The 23391-nt window shown below is 40.4% G+C and overlaps 1 protein-coding gene across 2 annotated transcripts in view; it reads left to right on the top strand.

Annotated features, from left to right (window-relative positions):
* Window positions 1-23391, top strand: part of RTTN (rotatin) — a 259753-nt gene that overhangs the window by 167701 nt on the left and 68661 nt on the right. For both annotated transcript variants that reach the window (XR_008844181.1, XM_056521457.1), the window contains exons 34-37: window positions 3081-3267; window positions 10170-10252; window positions 15919-16012; window positions 22367-22565. Coding sequence is in view for 1 of the 2 variants with exons in the window: in XM_056521457.1 (XP_056377432.1) it covers window positions 3081-3267; window positions 10170-10252; window positions 15919-16012; window positions 22367-22565 (563 nt within the window). In the remaining variant the exon portion in view is untranslated. The remainder of the gene's footprint in view (window positions 1-3080; window positions 3268-10169; window positions 10253-15918; window positions 16013-22366; window positions 22566-23391) is intronic.

Here is a 23391-nt window from a genome sequence, read left to right on the forward strand (position 1 = left end):
CCCCTATTAGAGTAATATCAAGGCATGAGAATTTTATTTTTGCATGGTACCTGTTAACTTACGATTTGGATAATTGTCACTGATATAGTCCAAAAAAAACTGCAATTGTGCAAGAAGCTTCAGGTCCATGAAATTATAGTCTGTGGCCAACCATGATGCCTCAAGAAAAAGTGGATGTCTCTGGTTGACCTTTCGGCGTTGCATGAGCAGTAGATGTCATGTGACCGACACAGCCTTGGAAGTGACTCTTCGTTTTCCAGTAAACAGAGTGAGTGCCAATGCTGCGGATTGGCGGCAACAGTCACCTGTTGTCTGCTGCTCATCTAACACCAGAACATTAACCGCAGGTAGAATGGTGGATCAGCACAGGAACAGTGATGGAGGTGAGTAAACAAATTTATTTATTTATTTTTTTGAAGATTGACAACCTTTATTGGAAAGGGCTGACAACCTAAACGCTAACCCAGGGTTGGTCAAGTCGTGTTTGTAAATGTTTGTGAAGGTTTAGAAGAAGTTTATTAAAGTTTTTTTTTTTTTATGTATACACTGTATATATCTAAACATGTTTGCTTCCCCACATCTAAACATTCAGCGTTGTTAATAAGGAGTTCCTCTGTCAAAGACAATTCTTTTTTGTTAGGCTTCAATTACACACATCTAGTGATTCAGTGTTTGTCTTTTAGCAGTCAAGCACAAAAACTGCTTATGTTGATTTTTCTTTTAATAACTGCAAAGTTCCAGCTTTTTCTCTTACTTGATTTACATTTCTTTGCAATAGAGATCGCTTAGTCTGCATTTGTATACCACGCAAAGTAGCAGAACTTGTTATCTAATTCTTAATTATATTGCGAACGTTATTTTTGGCAGCACTAAGTAAAGCATTACAGGAATGAATAGGAATTTAAAGCAGGTCCAACATATTTGATTGTTAAAATGTTCAAACGCTGCTTAAGACATCTTATAGAAACAGTGATGCCAGCAGCAACAATGAACAGACAATTCATATTTCGTAGTAGATCTGTGCCCTATATAAATGTAAGTTATGGTAACAATTCTTTTTGGAAATTTATTTTTTGCTTTCCTAATGTGGGTTCTGTACTCTTACAAGTGACATTTTATATACTTTCCCTAGTAGTCTATAATCCATTACCCTTACCAGGTCATATTAATGCCAGATTTAAAAAATAATAATAATTATACAGTTGTGCTTATTAGTTTACATACCCCAAGATGAATTTTAGGATAAACTGAGTGATCACACAAAATAGTCATTTCACCAACATTTGCATACCTGAATTGTAATAGTGAATAAGAAATGTTGTATACATCTTATTAGAGGAAACTACCTATTTATCCTCTTATTAGGCTTCTCCCTCCCTTGACCCATAATTCAGTCCTCTAAATAGTCCTCTATTTTCACTAAAATAGAGGCTCTCTGAGTGATCAAGTGACATGCTGCTCATAGAAGTCTATGGTGAGAGAGAAAGGGAAGAATCAGAAGCTGCATAGTGCAACTGTACTGTAATAATTCTGTTGCAGTTTCTAATAGTATGCTATAAAGAGATAGGAGAACAGAATCCCCTGACATCATAGAAAGGTTTGGATGCTAAGATGAATTTGTTTCCTGACCTTTCACAATGCCATGAAACACAATGCTGTTCTTCGATTGTGCTGCATTGCATATAGGTGAGGTTACTCAACCATGGAGGACTTTTCCCACGTTCTTTAAGCATTGCAGTTATCTCCAGTTCTATTATTACTACAAGATGTCTTTTGTCAGAAGACCTGTTGGATTTCATTTTATCTCCCTGCCGACCCTTCACGCTGTGGATCGTAGGATAGTGACTCTGCCTTTTATGCCCCTGGACACAAATTAGTCAATTGCTCCTATTTCTCATCTATCTCTGTTATAAATTTCACAAGGCAGGGTTGCCTCCTCTCCCTGATGTTATACGTACTCTGCATGGAGCACCTACTGACAGCTATCCATGAACACCCAGGCGTTAAAGATCTTTCATCTATACATCTCTTCCCTACACATGCTTCATTTAATATTTTGGTATTGGGGTCCCCACTATTTTTGTAGTTTATTCTTCTTTCTTAATTTTCTCCTTGGAATAAGAGAAAAAAATATTGTGACTTTTTACAGTTTTTGGGGTGTACTTAACATGTTCTGTAAAAGTTGGTGGGGCGTATCCGTATCGGGCATGGCCTCCCATAACCCTGCAGATTTACTTAAATTTTCAGCAGAAACTGGCTACAGAAATCCACAATAGCTCATAGCTGGCATAGATTCCAATGGTGCAGGAAAACCAAAGATATATTTAAAGTTGACATCTCTTAATACATTAATGGGAAATCCCAATGTTTGTAACTTCCCCCCCATTGACTGTGTTCAGAGGCAATAATTGTAATCAAACAAGGCACATGTTTGGATATTATACCATTCATTGCCATCTCAATATATGTATGTCAGCCCAAATTCGAGAGTATGTAAACTTTTGTGTTTTTCTCTGTGTGATTTCCCTTGTTATTACTATAAATAACCAAATAAGTAAGTATGGTGTAGTGAAAAATCACTGATATTTTCCAAGAATGGTACACATCTTAATAAAAAGGCAGTTGATACAATTAAGATCTTTAGGCTGGGATGAACCCTGTGTAGCCACGTGAAACCGGCTGTAAGTTCACTTTCCTTTATTCAACAGTGTGAAGCTGCTGCAGTGAAATTCCCTTTTAAATTCTGTGGTGGGAATGTGCCTTTGGGACTTAATTTTAGTATTTTTGGAGGAGGTTTTTGGAGGAGCGCTGGCTTGTTGTGGACTCCCCTGGGCCACACAAACTCAACATCTGGGGGGTGGATTATGAAAAACTTCTGCAGTGGTACAGTTGCTTATAGCAACCAGAGTTCAGATTTCATTGTTCAAAACATTTTTTTCATTTTTTGAAAATAGTAAAAGCAATCTCATTGGTCCAATCTCCCCTTGGATCTTTTATGTATTGTATCTCTTGTTTTTATTGGGATATATTGTAAACTGCAAATACAAACTGTATGAGATTATTATTATTTTTTTATCCAGGGCCCGAGCATAAATGATGAAGAGTCGGGAATGCCTTTAACAGGAAAACCTGCAATTAAAGCTCTTTTGAGAGACTATCACTTCTATGAACATGTAAGCTACATGGCCAAAAACTGCTATCTTGGACGTTTTATTTTTGACCTGGATAATTCCATGGAGGCATGTAAAAGTGAAGAAAATGTTAATTGTAAGTATTGTTTATTTCAATTTAAATAATTATTTTCTCCTTAGCATTTAAAGGAAATTTGTCACTAAGCAACACACACACACTAACCAGAGGTACTGGCTGGTAGTGCGGGGGACGCTGATCAATATGATGCCTACCATGCCCGGATCCGTCCAGCCGTTCACCCGTTTCCTTCATTTTTCAATATATGCAAATCATCTAACTGGCATGGGCGGGGTTACTGCCTTCATCTGGCACTGGGACGTCGGCACCGCTTGTCCGCAGCACTGCCCGGCTTATGCATATTCATGCCCTCTCTCCCCATCTCCCTCTCCTCGACGCTCTGTGTGTGAATCCACAGCGCATGTGATGGCTTCCTGTGTACACCCAAAAGCGGCTTCAGCGCAGCTTCATTCCAGCGGAGCTGCAGTAAGGGTGTAGTAAGTAAAGGTGCAGTAAGCCGGTACATGCGCAGTGGAGTCACATACAGAGCGGGGTGGAGAGGGAGATGCGGAGGGAGGGCATGAATATGCATAAGCCGGGCAGTGCTGCAGACAAGCGGGACTGATGCCACAGTTCCAGATGAAGGCAGTAACCCCGTCCGTGCCAGTTAGAAGATTTGCATATATTGAAAAACGAAGATAACTGGCGAAAGGCTAAACTGATCCGGGCTTGGTAGGCATCATATTGATCGGCGTCCTCCACACTACCAGCCAGTACCTCTGGTTATTGTGGGGGGGGGGGGGTTGTGTTTAGTGACAATTTTCCTTTTTAACCCCTTAAGGACCAGGCCCATTTTGGCCTTAAGGACCAAACCAATTTTATTTTGGCATTTTCGTTTTTTCCTCCTCGCCTACTAAAAATCATAAAGCTCTTATATTTCCATTCACAGACCCATATTAGGGCTTGTTTTTTGCTTCACCAATTGTACTTTGTAATAACATCACTTATATTACCATAAAATATACGGCACAACCAAACAAATATTATTTATGTGGGAAAATTGAAAAGAAAACCGCAATTTAGCTAATTTTGGAAGGTTTTGTTTTCACGCTGTACACCTTCCGGTAAAAATGACATGTTTTCTTTATTCTGTGGGTAAAACGATTAAAGTGATACCCATGTTATATGTTTTCTACAATTGTACCGCTAAAAAAAAAATCTCAAACCATTTTAACAAAATTTGTATGTTTGAAATTGCCCAATTTTGACCACCTATAACTTTAAAATGTTTCCGTATATGGGGTGGTTTGAGGGCTCATTTTTTGCTGCATGATCTGTAGTTTTTATCAGTTCCACTTTTGCTTAGGTTTTACTTTTTATAAATTTTTTTCATATTTTTTTGGGAATAAAATTGACAAAAAACTGCTATTTTGGACTTTATTTTTATTTTTCTAAGTTTACGCCGTACACCATACGGGATGATTAACAATATATTTTAATAGTTCAGACTTTTACACACTCGACGATACCAAATATGTGTATTTATTTTTTTTATGCTTTTTTATGTTTCTTTTTTTAAACTTTTTTACACTTTTTATGTCCCCATAGGGGACTATTCATTGCAAGCAGTTGATTGCTAATACTGTTCAGTGCTATGTATAAGACATAGCACTGCTCAGTATTATCGGTCCTCTTCTGCTCGATCTCAGACCAGAGCAGAAGACCCAGGGAGACGGCCAGAGCCAGGTGAGGGGACCTCCGGCTACCATGCCGGATGATCGGATCGCCGCGGCAGCGCTGCGGGCGATCCGATCATCCATTCAAAGTACCGCACTGCTGCAGATGCCGTGATCTGTATTGATCACAGCATCTGAGGGGTTAATGGCGGACATCCGCGCGATCGCGTCCCGCCATTACCGGCGGGTCCCTGGCTGCTGATATATATAAATTACTTCTATTAAAAAATCTTAATCCTTCAAATAGTTATTAGCTTCTGAAGTTTTCTGTCTAACTGCTCAATGATGATGTCACGTCCCAGGAGCTGTGCATGATGGGAGAATATCCCCATAGGAACTGCACAGCTCACGGGACGTGAGTCATCAAAGAGCAGTTAGACAGAAAACAACAACTCAACTTCAGAAGCTAATAACTATTGGAAGGATTAAGATTTTTTAATAGAAGTAATTTACAAATCTGTTTAACTTTCCGGAGCCAGTTGATATATAAAAAAAAAGTTTTGGCCTGGAATACCCCTTTAAAAAACTAAGCAACAATGAACACATATAAACATGTAACATTTATAAAGCGGAATAGTCTATCCAAAGTGCTATCAACTTAAAAGCCAGGGACATTAAACGTAATGTTTTATATCATGCATCTGGGGATGAAAGTTTTCAGAAGCCATTCATTTTTTCCAATTTCCTTGTGCTTTGTTAGGAGAACGTTCACTTGCTTTGAAGCAGATATGCAGTTAAAATTTATCTTCTGATATGTCATAGATGAGTAAAAATGTCACATTGATGTAGCCTGTTATCTGGGACCACCACTGATTTCCAGTAAGAAAGGCCTCGGCCTAGTGTATAAACCCCTGCAGGGCCAAAAAGTGTAAATATGTCCTGGAAATGCGAGGCAGATCGGTATCAAAGACTTTACCAGTGAGATCTTCTTACATGTGTTAATTACATATCGCTCAGTTTGCAGTTTCTTTTCTATACATTTGTTGTACATGCTGGGAAAATCTCCCAGCACATATGGCGAATGTAAGTGGCTGTACTCTGAACGTCCACATATATTGCTAATGGGCTTTCATTGTAAATAAATGTACTGAAAAGCTTAGTCAATTACACTATACAATACACAGAGAAAAATATACTCAAATGCCCAAACAAATGAGAAAATAAAAATGACATTCAGTTAGAAAATGTTGGGTCCAGTAGGAGTATGTTTGATACTATACATCATGGGGCTATCAAAGGGGTATTCCTGGTTTATACATCTTATCCCCTAGGATAGGGTATAAGATGTATGATCGCAGGGGTCCCGCCGCTAGGGACACTCACAATCTCAGTGCAGCCCCCGGCATTCTGTGCTGGGCACTGCTTCCGAGACTGCCATCATGCCCCCTCCCATAGGCATGAATGGAGGGGGGGGGTGGCGTGGGCTGCACCGAGATAGCGGGGTCCCCAGCTGCAGGACCCCTGCAGTCATACATCTTATCCCCTATCCTTTGGATAGGGGATAAGATGTATAAACCCAGAATACTATTAACTGTTCAGATGATGCTGTCAAAACGCCTATCCAATATTACAATTGATAGATCAACCCCTTTTCCCAAATCAAATAAAAAATAGACGAGTGAGTGGAGCACCAGATTCAGACTCTGTCCCGTGCTTAAAAAAGAAAAGAGGTTTCAAATCCTGGCAGTGTAGTGTGGGAGCAGTAGTTGTGCACTGTATTGTATGCAACATTAAAGGGGTACTCTGGTGAAAACCTTTTTTCTTTTAAGATGTGAATTCGGGTAGAAAACAGACATGGTGCACATCTACAATCTTGTATAATGATCTGATTGCTTCTCAGCATAATATCAAAAACTAACAGGTTGTTAGTATACATTTTTGATCAAAAAGTACAAGCCCACTCGCCACGTCAAGGCCACCTATTTAGAGTGGGTCCCTAACGTCCCTAGCATAAAATGGCATAGCACTGGGCGGCGACCACCACCGCCGCGACACCAGTGCCCACAGGGGGGAAACGACCCACTGGCAGAGCGGCCCCAATGCCACTCAAACCAGTCTATGGGCCGCACCTCCCCACAGACACGGCGCCACGGCAGCAACGGACGCCGCACAGCACCACAACAGTGTGAACAAGGTGCAACAGCTCACTTACCATGCTCTCCCAGTCAGGCTGGGAGGCTGCGAGGAAAGAAATGGCCCTTGTGTAGCTGACTACTACTTATATAAGGTTGGGCTGAGGGGGTGGGGAAGAGTGCAGCACATGTTCAAACAAAAAAAAGGAGGGGATAGAAAACACAGTGTGAATTCGGGTAGAAAACAGACATGGTGCACATCTACAATCTTGTATAATGATCTGATTGATCGTTCCCCCCCCCCCCCCCCCCCCCCCCCCGTGGGCACTGGTGTCGCGGCGGTGGTGGTCACCGCCCAGTGCTACGCCATTTTATGCTAGGGACCCACTCTAAATAGGTGGCCTTGACGTGGCGAGTGGGCTTGTACTTTTTGATCAAAAATGTATACTAACAACCTGTTAGTTTTTAATAATATGCTGAGAAGCAATCAGATCATTATACAAGATTGTAGATGTGCACCATGTCTGTTTTCTACCCGAATTCACTTTTTTCTTTTAAATAAACTGATGCCAGAAAGTTAAACAGATTTGTAAATTACTTCTATTAAAAAATCTTAATCCTTCCTGTACTTATTAGCTGCTGAATACTACAGAGGAAATTCTTTTCTTTTTGGAATTCTCTCTGATGACATCACGAGCACAGTGCTCTTTGCTGACGTCATTATAATAATAACAATAGCTCTTTATTTATTCTTGTCCTTAGTGGGATTTGAACCCAAGGCCCCAGCACTGCAAGGCAGCAGTGCTAACCACTGAGCCACCATGCTATGCACGGTTGCTAAAATGGACAGAGATGTCAGCAGAGAGCACTATGGTCGTGATGTCATCAGTGTTCCAAAAAGAAAGGAATTTCCTCTGTAGCATTCAGCAGTTAATAAGTACTGGAAGGATTAAGATTTTTTAATAGAACAAATATGTTTAACTTTCTGGCACCAGTTGATTTAAAAGAAAAAAGGTTTTCACCGGAGTACCCCTTTAATGAATACTTCTGTTCAGTTTTTACAGAAGAAAAGGATATCAATTAGGGAGGAAGATTAATGAACCGTTTGATGCATGTGTCTTTACAGAGGAAGAGGTTCTATGTTTGCTGTTTAAAGTTAAGACAAATAAGTCACAGGGGCCTGATGGGATACACCCAAAGTTATTAAAAGAGCTTAGCAGTGAACTAGGAAAACTGTTAACAAATTGGTTAAATAAATCACTGGTAACAGGAGTCGTCCTGGAAGATTGGAAATAAGCAAAGGTTGTGGCCATTCACAAGAAAGGTAGTAGGGAGGAATCAAGCAACTATAGGCCAGTAAGTCTGACATCAATAGTGGGGAAATTAATGGAAACCCTCCTAAAGGATAGGATTGTGGAACATCTAAAATCTCATGGTTTGCAAGATGAAAAACAACATGGGTTTACTTCAGGGAGATCGCGTCAAACAAATCTTATTGATTATTATTTTTTGATTGGGTGACTAAAATAATGGATGTTGGAGACATTGCATATCTAGATTTTAGTAAGGCTTTTGACACTGTCCCACATAGAAGACTTATCAATAAACTACAGTCATTGAGTTTGTACTCCCATATTTTTGAGTGGATTAGGCAGTAGCTGAGTGACAGACAACAGAGGGTTGTAGTCAATGGAGAATATTCAGAGCAAGGTCTTGTTACCAGTGGGATACCTCAGGGATCTGTACTGGGACCAATATTGTTTAATATCTTCATTAGTGATATCGCAAAAGGTCTCGATGGTAAGGTATGTCTTTTTGCTGATGACAAAGATATGTAAGAGGGTTGTTGTTCCTCAAGGGATACGCCAAATGGAAAAGGATTTAGGCAAACTAGAAGAATAGTCATAACTCTGGCAACTGAAATATAATATGGAAAAGTGCAAGATAATGCACCTGGGGCATAAAAACCCTCGGCGGAATATAGAATATTTGACACAGTCCTGACCTCAGTGTCTGAGGAAAGGGATTTAGGAGTAATTATTTCAGAAGACTTAAAGGTAGGAAGACTGTGTTATAGAGAAGCAGGAAATGCTAGCAGAATGATTTGATGTATAGGGAGAGGTATAAGCAGTAGATAGAGAGAAGTGCTCATGCCGCTGTACAGAACACTGGTGAGACCTCACTTGGAATATTGTGCACAGTACTGGAGACCGTATCTCCAGTAGTAGCTTAGTAGCTCTTCTCTGAACTCTTTCTAGAGTATCTATATACTCTAGAGAGAGTTCAGAGAAAAGCTAGAGAGAGTTCAGAGAAGAGCTACTAAGCTAGTACATGGATTGCAGGATAAAACGTATAAGGAAAGGTTAAAGGACCTTAACATTTTAAAGCTTGGAAGAAAAAAAGAGACAGAGGGGATATGATAGAGACTTTTAAATATGCTCTCCTCCTTTACAGTGTTGATTTCCTTTATGTATTTAAAAGAAGATAAACTACCACAAGAAGACATAGTTTTAAATTAGAGGGGCAAAGGTTTAAAAGTAATAACAAGAAGTATTATTTTACTGAGAGAGTAGTGGATGCATGGAATAGCCTTCCTGCAGAAGTTGTCGCTGCAAGTACAGTGAAGAAGTTTAAACATGCATGGGATAAGCATAAGGCTATCCGTCATATAGGGCCAGGGACTATTGATAGGATTCAGGTTATTGGGCAGACTAGATGGGCCAAATGGTTCTCATCTGCCGACACATTCTATGTTTCTATGGGCATGTTGGTAATTGCTTTTGTGCAGGAGTAGTCACGCTCTCTTCCCGGGAAGAGCCAAGGCCCCGTACACAAAAAATAGATCATGAACAAAAACATCCTGTGGATCGGCGATAGTTTTAAAGCCTCTCATTCAAACCAGACATGCACACCTCCTGCTATATCCTAACTCCACTATTTCCCCATACCTATCCTATTTACCTAAAACCTGTCCTCTTTTTCACTTTCCTATTATACTGATATGCTATTTAGCTGAAAATACCAAAAACATGAAAAAGTAGCTCACAGGTATGAGTTGTTGTTCTTGATGTTTCTTATAACACAGCTCTTCATTTATTAATAAAAACCCTGAGGTAGCATCATTGAATTTCTAATGCTGTTTCTATACTTCGGTATGATGTCTGTATTTCAGGCTCTGAAGATTCACTTTATGTTTGGAATAGTGCTCCTAATGTTTCAAGCACATCTGGGTCTGAGTCCACATTGAGCACAATAGTAAGTAATATTTCGTTATTCTTTTTCCTATGAAATGATAAAAATAAAATACATATTGGCCCTGATTTACGAAGAGTGTAGGGTTTTTGTCTGTAGGTTTGTTTGGTGTTTTTTTGTCCTCTTTTTTTGTTTATTTGCTAAGATTTATTTATTTATTTTTTTGTGGAAAAAGAGACACCACCCCAACATCCAGCCGTGTAAAAAGCCTGAAATTTCCCAAGCATTTGCCGATTTCCTGAGAAATTGATTTGGGTGTAAAATCTGCTCTGTGATATTTTATTTAAGAAATAACACACTTTCACAATTTAGGAATACCATTTGAGCATGCATTTTGACACTGAGGATACAAGCCATAGCGACAATATTCTACGGACCAGATGGAAGTAAAAGGCTGAAAGTGGATTATGTTGGCAATCCTACAAATAAAGTTGTGCATAAAATATTTAATAAATCACTGATAAAGTGAAAAGAAAAACTACCATGTAACAATGCAAACATCAAAGTGAACAGTAAAATTTCCACACATTTAAGTTATAAAAATTAAATATTTGTCCAAATATCCTATCAAGTCAGGAATATAAGTTCCGATGAAATTAGAGTTAAGTGAACTAGTCTTTTTAATTTTGGTTTACCTAGTTCATGTAAATTGCCCATAAGAACCGTGCTGGGGGAAAAAAACGACCATTTTACCTGTTTGTGCAACAGCCTCTGGCAGTTGGGTTTTCAAAATTGAAAATTGTTGGGTTTCGCCCATTTTTTGATAAGCCATGCCCCTGTGTAGGGTTTTCTCAGGTTTTAGTCAGAATGTAGACTATTTTTTGTCCAAACATGTCACTAAAAGTGTTGCACAGGCGTGCGCTTAAATTTAGTCCACAAAACCCGATAAAGACTGTCTGGTTTGGCTTAGTAAATGAGGCCCATTGAGGTTTTCATGTTGAAATATTCTATATTAATTTAAAATAATAGGCCTTTTTTAACTGACTGGTCTTTCCACACTACCATCGGTTTACCTGCTCTGTACTGGTGCATCCATACTTTGTTTTACTTTTATATCTTAACATTGTTCTGTGGACCTTATTTTGTCTTGTATTACATAAAATCCAGTTTCTAGATAAGAAGTTGGAGATTTTATTTGTTATAATGGTAAGATTATTGGAATTAATTGTAATGGGTAAGGGAATTGCTTTTATGTCATCTCACCTCTTAGCCGTCTGCATCTGTCAACAGTAGCCCATTACACTTTATTATTATTATTATTATATTTTAAAATCATCATAAATAAATGAAGGAAGCATGGAAAGCTAGGGATTACACTTCTGTTTGAGGAGAAGTAGAACTGCATTTTAAACAAGTCAGTGTTTGTCAGTCAGCAGGTTTCTCCAGCCATAACTGCACAGCCTTTATCAGAGTGCCAAGGAAGATAAGCAGACACCAGGCTGTGACACAGTGACAGTGCAATCTGTTGTTGAACACATATCCTCCAATGAGGAATTGAATTAGGAGAGAAATGATTTAACTCATGTCATGCCAGTACACGTACAAGCTTTATTTCATTGCTAATTGATGCAAAGAAATTGTGTGTGTGTGTGTGTGTGTATATGTGTGTGTGTGTGTATATATATATATGTACCGTATATATGTGTGTGTAAAAAAAAAAAAAAAAAAAAAATATATATATATATAAAATCTAACTAATTATCTGTGATATAGAAAAAATATATTGGAAGTTGTTACAGTATAGAAATGTAGAGTTTAATTTATAATAATTTTCTTTGCATTATTATAGTTTATCATATTTATTGAAAAAAATGTATTGCAACATGTACATTAAATATATATCTTTTGACTTTGAATCCAAACTGATGGAAACACCCATCTCAGTTAGCTTCTGTTTCTATATACTCTAACTGGCCACTATTAGGTACACCTTGCTAGAACTGGGTTGGCCCCTATTTTGATTTCAGAGCTGCCTTCATTCTTCATATTTTCTACAAGGAGCTGGCAACATTCCTCCTAGATTTTGGTCCACATAAGAACTATGAGGGAGATTTATCAAAACCTGTGCAGGTGAAAAGTTGACTAGTTGCCCATAGCAACCAATCAGATTGCTTCTTTCATTTTTGAAAAGGCCCCTGAAAAATGAAAGAAGCGATCTGATTGGTTGCTATGGGCAACTCAGCAACTTTTCCTCTACACAGGTTTTAATAAATCTCCCCGTATGACATTGTGCAGTTGCAGTAGATTTGTTGGCTGCACAATCATGATGCAAATCTCCACCACATTCCGAAGCTTCTCTATTGAATTGCGATCTGGTGACTGTGGAGGCCATAGGAGTACAATGAACTCATGGTCATGTTCAAGAAACCAGTTTGAGGTGATGTGAGCTTTGTGACATGGTGCATTATCCTGCTGGGATAACCCCTTAAGGACGCAGGGTTTTTCTTTTTTTGCACTTTAGTTTTTTCCTCATCACCTTCAAAAAATCATAACGCTTTCAATTTTGCACATACAGACCCATATGAGTTTTTTTTTTTTGTGCCACCAATTGTACTTTATAACGACAATCAAGCCAGAAAAAAAATATTTGTGGGGCAAAATTGGTAAGAAAACTAAACAAAATGCTATTTTGTAACTTTTGGGGGCTTCCAATTCTATGCAGTGCACTTTTCGGTAAAAATTACACCATATCTTTATTCTGTAGACCATACGGTTACAAGGATACCTAATTTATATAGGTTTTATTTTATTTTACTACTTTAAAAAAATTATAACTACATGCACCAAAATTAGTATGTTTAAAATTGTCATCTTCTGACCCCTATAACTTAATTTTTTTAAATATACAGGGTGGTATGAGGGCTCATTTTTTGCGCCATGATCGGATGGTTTTTATCTGTACCATTTTTTTTTTTTTGATGGGACTTTTTTTGATTGCTTTTTATAAATTTTTTTAGGGTATACAAAGTAACCAAAAATACACAATTTTGGACTTAGGAATTTCTTTACGTGCACGCCATTGACCGTGCGGTTCAGTCAACATTATATTTTTATAGTTCGGACATTTTCACACACAGCGATACCACATATGTTTATTTTTATTATGTTTATATATTTTTTATATGGAATTTGGGAAAAAGGGGGGGGGGGGTGATTCAAACTTTTTTTAAACTCTTTTTATTTAACTTTTTTTTTACACTTTTAGTCCCCTTTCCATAGAACCAAATTAATGTTTGTGCTCTGCGCTCTATTGATAAAGCCTGGTTCAGCCAGGCTTTATCAATCACAGTGCTGGGACAGCTGCAGCAGTAGAGGGAGGGTTTAAATGTCCCTTTAGACGCCGCTGTCAACTTTGACAGCAGCGATCTAAAGGGTTAGTAGCCGGCCGCGGCATGTCTGCTATTAACGGCGGCCCGCAGCTACAGGAATCGGCCGGGGGCCGGCCAGTATGACGCAAGCTCGAGTCAGGAGCCCGCATCATACACCGCTTGCCGTCTCAGGACGAGCCGGCTCGTTCTTAGACGGCAACCGGTTAAGGTCCCTTAAATCTCCTTTCTGATGCTCAGTTTGAAATTTCGCAAGTTATCTTGACCACCTCTACATGCCTTTAAAAGAGAACTGCGTTACTTAACTTCTTATAAGTGTCTAATCGTGGGTAGATCCAAGCAGTCTGACCCCCCCGGGGAAATCCTGCCCGGCCCCGGCTCTCCTCATGAATGGAGCAACCACCGCTCCGTGCACAGACTGATGGTCAACACACTCCTCCCTTCCATGCATCTCTATGGGAGAGCCGGAGATACATGAGCGTTACATTTGTGTATCTCTGGCTCTCCCATAGTGATGTATGGAGCAAGCGTGTTGACCACCGCTCCATGCGCTATTTGGCACTGCTCCATACAGGAAGTTGTGGTTGCTTTATGCATGAGGAAAGTCGGGGCAGGGGATCCCAGTGGTCAGACCCCAGCAATTAGACACTTAAGTACCAGAGTTCCCCTTTAAATGCATTGAGTTGATGCCATGTGATTGGCTACTTAGCTATATTTGTGTTAACACGCAATTGTAAGGTGTACCTAATAAAGTGGCCAGTAAGTGTATTTGGTTAGAGAGAGGATATCCAGAAAAGTAAAAACAAAAAAACAAAAAAGTCATCATTGACAGATTAGACTAAATACGATCTAGTCAGATTGGTTTTTTGGGTCGACCAAAGGAAGTTGATCATTCTGAGTGTGCAAACAGCATCTATAATAAACAATGGTATTGTAAAAGGTATATCAGGATACACAGGATATATTATCAGTAAGGTCAAATATGTTCTTTGTGAAGCAACCTGCACCAAATAGACCCCAGTCTAGTGACTGGTGCCACAGGAATGCCAAATGGGGTTGTTATATCACTCATAACCCTACTAGAGGAGCCTTTGGCATTCTGTTGGACCAGTATTCTTCTGGCTGGTTCCATCATCCTTACATTTCTACCGGTTAGAAACTAATGATCCTGGATCTGTCAGAAATAAAAGCCTTGAACACAACTGTGAACAAAGCTTTATAAATGAATGAACATGAACCATAGAAGAGAAATATATGCCTTTATTTCTTTTACATACAGATGAAAAGTGACTTTGATTTGCATATAGAATGCAGAATCCCTGGACTCTCGATAGCTTGCTGCAGCAATGCCATAACCCAGACGATTAAGACACATTTGCCAAGTTAGGGATTGCAGGGCTTGGAGCAGGTTCCAGTGATCAGAAGATGTCACACGGAGGTGAAGGCAGTTTTGCCTGCCAGCTCTTCCTGTCACATAACTGGAGATTGGCAAATGAAACGCTGTGATGTTTATATTGTCATTTAGCTGCACAGGCACATTGGCCAGTCCCAGTAACTAATGAGAATTCACCATCACATAGTTTATAGACTTTTTAAGAGAAACCTAATCTTATTTCCTCAGTTTTTTACCTTTTTGTCAGTTATTTCCACTCCCATAACTCATTCATTCAGCGGTCAGAGTTTGATGATCTTGAAAGTCACATGATTTAATAGTATTCTATTGATCAGCTTGAGCCCTTCCACAGATGACAATACATGTCGCCCGGTAACTAGACATGGTGGATGTGTTTTCTTTTTTCCCCGCCAGTGATGTTTATTTAATTTGTATGTAATATATTTGCAGCATCTCTCACTTTTGTGCTATGCCCTTTATTGCCTTAAAGCATTATGTACATCCTTAGAAAGGACAGCTTCTCCACTCTGTAGACGGCTGTGCATTTTTGCTTTTCCATTAACCGCAGCATTGTGTGAAACAAAATTGCCCAAGGTGCACTTCATTGTAGACTAGATTGATTTTTCAAACCAACAATATTTGTCAATCTCTTTCCTTTCAAGCGGACTTTGTATAATTTATAGTTGGCCAACACGTTGTTTGAGTTTTAAAGACTGAAGCCGAACATTTTAAGGGTAAACAGAACTGGATGCAACCAAAGTAGCATTTATCTTGGTGTTACCTTTTTCTGAATGTTACTAGACTATATAATGCATGTTTTATACATCTGCCCATAGAGACTGTTTACTTTTAATGACATGGTGTTCTGCATTTAAGATTGTTTCACCCAGGGGCTCTAGTTTAAGCTTAGTAACTTCATTTTGCATTCACATCTTGTTTTATGTTTGCAGATTCTCACTTCATCTGCGAGCAGCTCAGAACGCATGGTTCCAGTCTGTGCTTCTTCAATCTTGGAAAATGCAGCTGATCAAGGGCTAGATCACGGTATGCGTCTAATACTGGTCCTAGTGCAGACATATTTCTTTCCCAGACAAATTTATTCCTTGTATGCATTTGTTTTCCTATAATTTTCTGCCTTTTGTCTCTCTGTGCCGACGTGTAATACTTGTGTGAACCCTTTTAGTGAGGAGATGGTTATACATCTCACTGTCTACTACAGTGACCCCCCCCCCCCAACCTACGATGGCCCTGACATACGATCATTCCAACATACGATGGCCTCTCATGCTTTTGTAAGTCGGGGGCCATCGCATAAACGGCTATCCGGCAGCGCAGACTGCTTCAGCCACCGCCGGATAGCTGTTTACGTTGTGCCCCGTGTGGTCCGCTGACGATCACTTACCTTTCCTTGGGGCTCTGGCGCGTCCTCTTCGGGATCCCCTGCATCGTCCGCGCTCTCAATCGTTGTCATCAAGTCGCTGCGCACGCCGTCCCATCATCCAATAGGAGCGGCGTGCGTAGCGACTTGATGGCGGCGACGAAGAGCGAGGATGCTGGGGAAGAAGAGGCCTTGCTGGAGCGTCGGGGACGCTGCGACAGCAATGTAAGGCGACATCCAGGGCAGCGGTGACAGTCCGGAGCAGTGGGGACACGTGTATAACCTCCAATACCAGTGGTCTTCAACCTGTGGACCTCCAGATGTTGCAAAACTACAACTCCCAGCATGCTTGGTGTTGTAGTTTTGCAACATCTGGAGGTCAGCAGGTTGTAGACCACTGTCCTATACTTTACATCGCACGGATCCCTCAACATACAATGGTTTCAACAAACGATGGTCCATTTGGAACGGATTACCATCGTATGTTGAGGGACCACTGTACTTATGATAATATTAGGTCCTTGGCTCTTCTGTCTGCAGGGGAAAGGGGCAGGCTAATCCAGTCCCTTAAAAAGGTTATCCAACATAAGGTACTGTAAAGAAAGGAAAGAAAGAGGCTCGCTCCTAGTGTAATACTGTTGGTAATTATGATGAGCAAGTGCAAGTTAATGCACCTTACCGTGTCCTGTTGCGCTGAGGGCACAACACCTCGATGTGCATGCAGGCTTGCACGAAGCCGAACTCCGAGTGGTATCACCGGTGCTGGTGAGTAAGTGGCTGCCTCTGCGTCCTTAACCGTGACTGGCAGGTCCGGTAAAACGTAACTGAACTTTGTAGAAAATTTGGACGAGACACGGCGCCTTCTTGTAGTAGATGGGTGGAAATAAAAGATAAAAACTAGCCCAGGTGTATACCAAAAAGGCAATTTTTTTTCAGGATGCAACAAAAGTTTCGAACCCGGACCGGGTTCTTCTTCAGGCAAGTGGATTACAAACAGAGGTGGCGGCAAATTAAAATATCCAGTCCAGCCGACTGCTACCGGGTCACGGTCAGCTGGAGGTTACAACTTGAAATTAGCATACAACAATAAAATTGGCATAAAATTACAATGAACGTATTGAAAAAGAGATCTAAACATTAAAACAGCTCGAAATATTACGTTTTGAGTGCTTTGAGTGCAGTGTTAATCTCAGGTTCTCTGTTTGATGCTGTTGAGTCAGGTGGACATCGCAAGCAGTTCCAGGTGTGTATATTTGGAACTAACCTTGTAGGTTAATTGGTTTAATTGAGGGATGCAGTTTTGTTACCTAGTACGTATGTAGCTTGCGGGAGTCACATGATTGCACATTGGGAGATATAGATCGCATGGTTATACAGTTATGCGCACTTCTGATTGTATATATTAGGCTTTTTCTTATGGTTGAAAAGTAATTTGCCACACGGTTATACAATTCTGCATACTTATGCTTGTATATTTTTTCTTTATATGGTTGAAGTTTTTCTTTGTTCAAAAGTAATTTGTAGTTCATGGGTGGCTTGACAATTTATTGGCAGCGCTGGAGACACATGAGTTTGGTCCCACTCTGGTCCGCAACCATCCACAGCACAGGTAATCCGTAGCACCGGGTGGCCTGTTAACTTTCGGCAGCGCTGGAGACACATAGATTCTGTCCCACTGTGGTTCGCAGCCATCCATAGCAACGGTAACCCGGTTGGCAGTAAGGGCAGATAGTATTCCTAATTACTGGTTTCCGTAGAGTGCTTGAGCGTATCGTGGTTGATGGAGACTTCTTTCCTTCATACGGGGATGCCAGTGTATGCCATTTATAAACGGATTTGAGAAGGTTTGTATAATCTTCTGTGTCAAATTTTGCTTAATCCTTGTAGGTGTCTTGAAACCGGTGGACACTTACATTATCATACAGGGATGTCAGTTTATGTTATTATATGAGATAGTCCCTCTGTGGTATCTTGTGTCCGGTGGAGACCTTTTTTGTGGAGATACCGGTTCAGACAATGGTGGACAGAACTTGTAGAGAATTGCAGACATGCCGTCGTCAGGCATAAGTACGTGAAAGGAAGGAAGGGGGGGGGGGCTGGAGTAGATAAGATGAGTGGTACAATAGTAATTAAATAATGGTTTCTACAATCTCATTAGGACCATGTGGGGAGAGTGTCTCGAGCTTGTACATCCAGTACACCTCACGTTTTTTGAGTAATTCAAACCGGTTTGTACATGCACAACTTTATTGTCAGCTTATTCAGAGCACAGGCAACAATTGTTTCGCTTACAAAAGCTTCTTCACAGCCTATGTATGTATGTACACACTTCACTTGCATGGTTACGTGGCTGGTATCAGATTTCTTTGTCGCCTTTCTTCATATATACACACACATATATATATATGTGTGTGTATATATATATATATATATATATATATATACACACATACATACAATCATGACCTTGTACATATCTAACAAAGCAATATGGGGAATCTGCTCCTAGACCTCTTCATCTCTGGCACGAACAGACATAATGGCGCAGATTTATCAAACTTCCTGGAACACAACAAGCCTGGTTTTTCCCATCACAACCAATCACAACTTGGTGTCTATATTCTAATGAGCTCTGGTAAAATGAAAGCTGAGCTGTGATTGGTTGATATGGGAAAAACCAGGCTTTTTGAGTTTCAGAAAGATTGATAAATCTGGGCCTTATGGATTCAGCATGATAGCTGTTGTAGGATGGCATATATATATATATATATATATATATATATATATATATATATATATCAGAGCTCATTAGGATATAGACACCAAGTTGTGATGGGAAAAACCAGGCTTGTTGTGTTCCAGGAAGTTTTATAAATCTGCGCCATTATGTCTGTTCGTGCCAGAAATGAAGAGGTCTAGGAGCAGATTTGCCCATATTGCTTTGTTAGATATGTCCAAGTCATGATTATTAGGACAACTATATCTATAGAGCCTTAAAGGGTTTTCCAGCAAACTTATATTTTTTTTCTTCAACATAAGTGCCCAGAATGTGTTTTAACATAAAAAAAAATAAAATAAAATAAACCTGCACTCACCCCCGTAGCCTCTGGTATCACAATGCCCACTCTCTGGTGAACTCCACATCCCGGAGCTGCAGACAATACGCCACTCAGCTAATCACTGGCCGAGATGGGATAAAACTGTGGCCATTGATCTGCAAAGCGCCATTGTAACTTGTTGTTTGCATCTTTGAGAACCGAAGTTTACCAAAGACTGGGCCCCGTGATAGCAGAGGCTACAGGGGTGCAAGGGAGGGATAAGTGCATGATTTTGTTATCACACATTTTTACTTAGAACATATTTAGCTGGATAACCATCTTAACAATCTAGGCGGTTACTGTCTATAAGTAATAGTAATTTCACACTTCCAGACTGCTCGAGGTAAGGAAAAACATAATAAGGCCTTCAGAAACTAAAGGTATTTACGTGCTTACTTTTCCACAAAACAAGGAAATGAATCCTCATTATGTCATAGTGGATGGTGAAATGTTTATTGTTTCTTTATGCCCCTAGTGGCCAAATATGTATTCAGAACACAGAACACAGAACACTTATGTAACAGCTATGCAGCATTTAGTTGTTTAGCAGTCAAGTAGCTTATAAATAATGTGTACATTCAAGCGGCTAACTTACAAATGAAACCAGTTCCATTTATTGTACAGTATATAAACCAAAATATTCATGATTTACAATGCATATTTTTAAACCCTTAAGGACTCAGCCCATTTGGACCTTAAGGACTAAGACAATTTTATTTTTACGTTTTCGTTTTTTTCCTCCTCCCCTTCAAAAAATCATAACTTTTATATTTTCATCCACAGACTAGTATGAGGGCGTTTTTTTTTGCACGACCAGTTGTCCGTTGTAATGCCATCGCTCACTTTACCATAAAATGTATGGCGCAACCAAAAAAAATACTATTTGTGTGGGGGAATTAAAAAGAAAACCACAATTTTGCATATTTTGGAAGGTTTTGTTTTCATGCTGTACAATTTATGGTAAAAATGACAAGTGGTTTTTATCCTCTGGGTTAGGGATCGACCGATATCGTTTTTTTATGGCCGATACCGATAATCGGTGGAGGTTAGGGCCGATAACTTATACCGATATTCCGGTGTAAGTTATCGGCTATTTATCCCCCCTCGACACCGCTGCAGGTCATTGATTTAAAGCAGGCGCTGCAGTGGCTTTTACGGTGCCATAGGCCGCCGCCGCCACCACCCGCTTCTCTCCCCTACCTGTGAGGGTGGTCCGGGCCGTCCATCCTTCCTTCCTGTAGTGTCCGGCGGCATTCCGGGTGGAGGGTCCACCGGTCCGGGCTATCCTTCTTCTCCGGGGGTCCTCTTCTCCACTCCGGACAGGCTCCGGCCTAGTACGCTGCATAGACGTCGCTGCGCAGTGACGCCCGTGTGCAGCGACGCACCTGACGTCACGGCGTAGCGGTGTCTATGCAGCGTACTAGGCCGGAGCCTGCCCGGAGTGGAGAAGAGGACCCCCGGAGAAGGACAGCCCGTACCGGTGCACCCTCCACCCGGTATGGCGCCAGACACTACAGGAAGGAAGGATGGATGGATGGCCCGGACCACCCCCATTACAGGTAAGTTTAATTATTTTTTTTTTTATTGACTCGGAGGGTGGGGGAGGGGCCCGACCGGTATAGCGGTATGGGCAAAAATCCATACCGGTATACCGCCCAGCACTACGGTGGGGGTGCGACGCGGTGGGTCGGTCGCGGTGGCGGCGGATCGGGGGGGGGGGTGGTCGCGGTGCGTGGGGCGGGGCATTATCAGCTTATCGGCAAGGTAATTGTCGATACCGATAATGCCCAAAATCTTGATTATCGGCTGATAATATCGGCCATACCGATAATCGGTCGATCCCTACTCTGGGTAAATACGATTAAAATGATACCCATGATTATACACTTTTCTATTACTGTTGCGCTTAAAAAAAAATCGCAAATTAGTACATTTAAAATCCCCCTATTTTGAAGACCTATAACTTTTTCATTTTTCCGTATAAGCGGTAGTATGGGGGCTCATTTTTTGCGCCGTGATCTGTACTTTTTATTAATACCATATTTGCTTATACAAAACATTGACAAAATTTTTTTATTTTTTTTTTGGAATAAAATATTATAAAAAAGCAGCTATTTTGGACTTTTTTTTTTTTTTTACGTTCACGCCATTCACGATACGGGATCATTTACATTTTATTTTAATAGTTCGGATATTTACACACACGGCGATACCAAATATGTATATAAAATAATTTTTTTTACACTTTTTGGGGGTAAAATAGGGAAAATCGGACAATTTATGTTTTTATTGGGGGAGGGGGTTTTTCAATTTTTTTTTACTTTATTTTTTTTTTACTTTATTTTTTTACTTTTACTTTTATTTTTACACTCTTATAGTCCCCATAGGGGACTATTTATAGCAGCCATTCAATTGCTAATGCTTTTCAGTGCTATGTATAGGACACAGCACTGATCAGCATTATCGGTCATCTTCTGCTCTGGTCTGCGGGAAGGCAGATCAGAGCAGAAGACTTCCGGAAGGCAGCAGAGCCAGGTGAGGGGACCTCCGTCTGCCGTGCAGGATGATCGGATCGCCGTGTGACCGCGATGCTGCAGATGCCGTGATCTGTATTGATCACAGCATCTGAGGGGTTAATGGCGGGATCGCGGGTGTCCGCCATTACCGCTGGGTCCCTGGCTGTGATCCACAGCCGGGACCTGCCGCGCATGATGCCGGCATCGCTCCGATGCCCGCGGTTATGCTCAGGACGTAAATGTACGTCCTGGTGCGTTAAGTACCACATCACCAGGACGTACATTTACGTCCTGCGTCGTTAAAGGGTTAATTGGATAGCCAACTTTACTGTCATTAATAAGAATTATTGTAATTATTGTTTTTTTTTAATATGATACAGATTATTCTTTTGTCTTTTCACTGCAGGTCAAAACAATAAAGTCAGAACAGCATCCCTGAGCTCAGAAGAGATTTGCGCTTCTGTGTTCATGCCTGACCAGCGATCCTTAGTCACACCATCTCTATTGTCAGCTGTATGTGGCTTACTGGACAATCTGCTTGTAATAAATCCTGAAGACATAGAAGCTGCTTTGTCTGATGGACATTTGCTGACAGATCTGATTAGGTACATGGAAGGAGACATGGTCTTTTTATTTATTTATTTTTTTCTTCATAGTATGTCATTTTCAAATATAAAAATTATTGAATAAGTTACAACTCAGTGTGTGTGTGTGTATATATATCTATATCTATATATGAAAGAAAGAAAGAACAAGGTCCGGCACTAGGTTGCAGGTAAAAACTTCTTATTTCTTTATTTGAAGATTCTGCAGTACAGGGTAGAAAGTCTGACGCGTTTCGCTAAAGAGCTTAATCGTAGAGTCTACGATTAAGCTCTTTAGCGAAACGCGTCAGACTTTCTACCCTGTACTGCAGAATCTTCAAATAAAGAAATAAGAAGTTTTTACCTGCAACCTAGTGCCGGACCTTGTTCTTTCTTTCACAAGTGAGCAGCCGGAGGCGGCACCGGCCAGTCTGCGGCACAGGTGGCGAGGTTGGCGTGCACAGGGTGAGCGACTCACAATTCAGCCCTTTGATTGAATATATATATATATATATATATATAATCAATCAATCAGTGGGGATCATTAAAAAGTAAGGAAAAATCGCCAACTTAGTAAATACCATGGGAAAAAATATTTCTCCAGAAAAAAAAATAATTACAAAAGAACTCCACTCTTCTCTTCAGGGTAAATCTGGGCGTGTGTGTATGTATGTGTGTGTGTGTTTCAGCATCACTTTCAAACAACTGGAGATATTTTAATGGAACTTGGCACACACTTGTATGTCAACTAAAAATATAGAATAGTTAAAATTAAAGGGGTACTCCGCTGCTCAGCGTTTGGAACAAACTGTTCCGAACGCTGGAGCCGGTGCAGGGAGCTCGTGAT

Source organism: Hyla sarda, chromosome 5, assembly GCF_029499605.1.
Source record: "Hyla sarda isolate aHylSar1 chromosome 5, aHylSar1.hap1, whole genome shotgun sequence".
Taxonomy (NCBI): Eukaryota; Metazoa; Chordata; class Amphibia; order Anura; family Hylidae; genus Hyla; species Hyla sarda.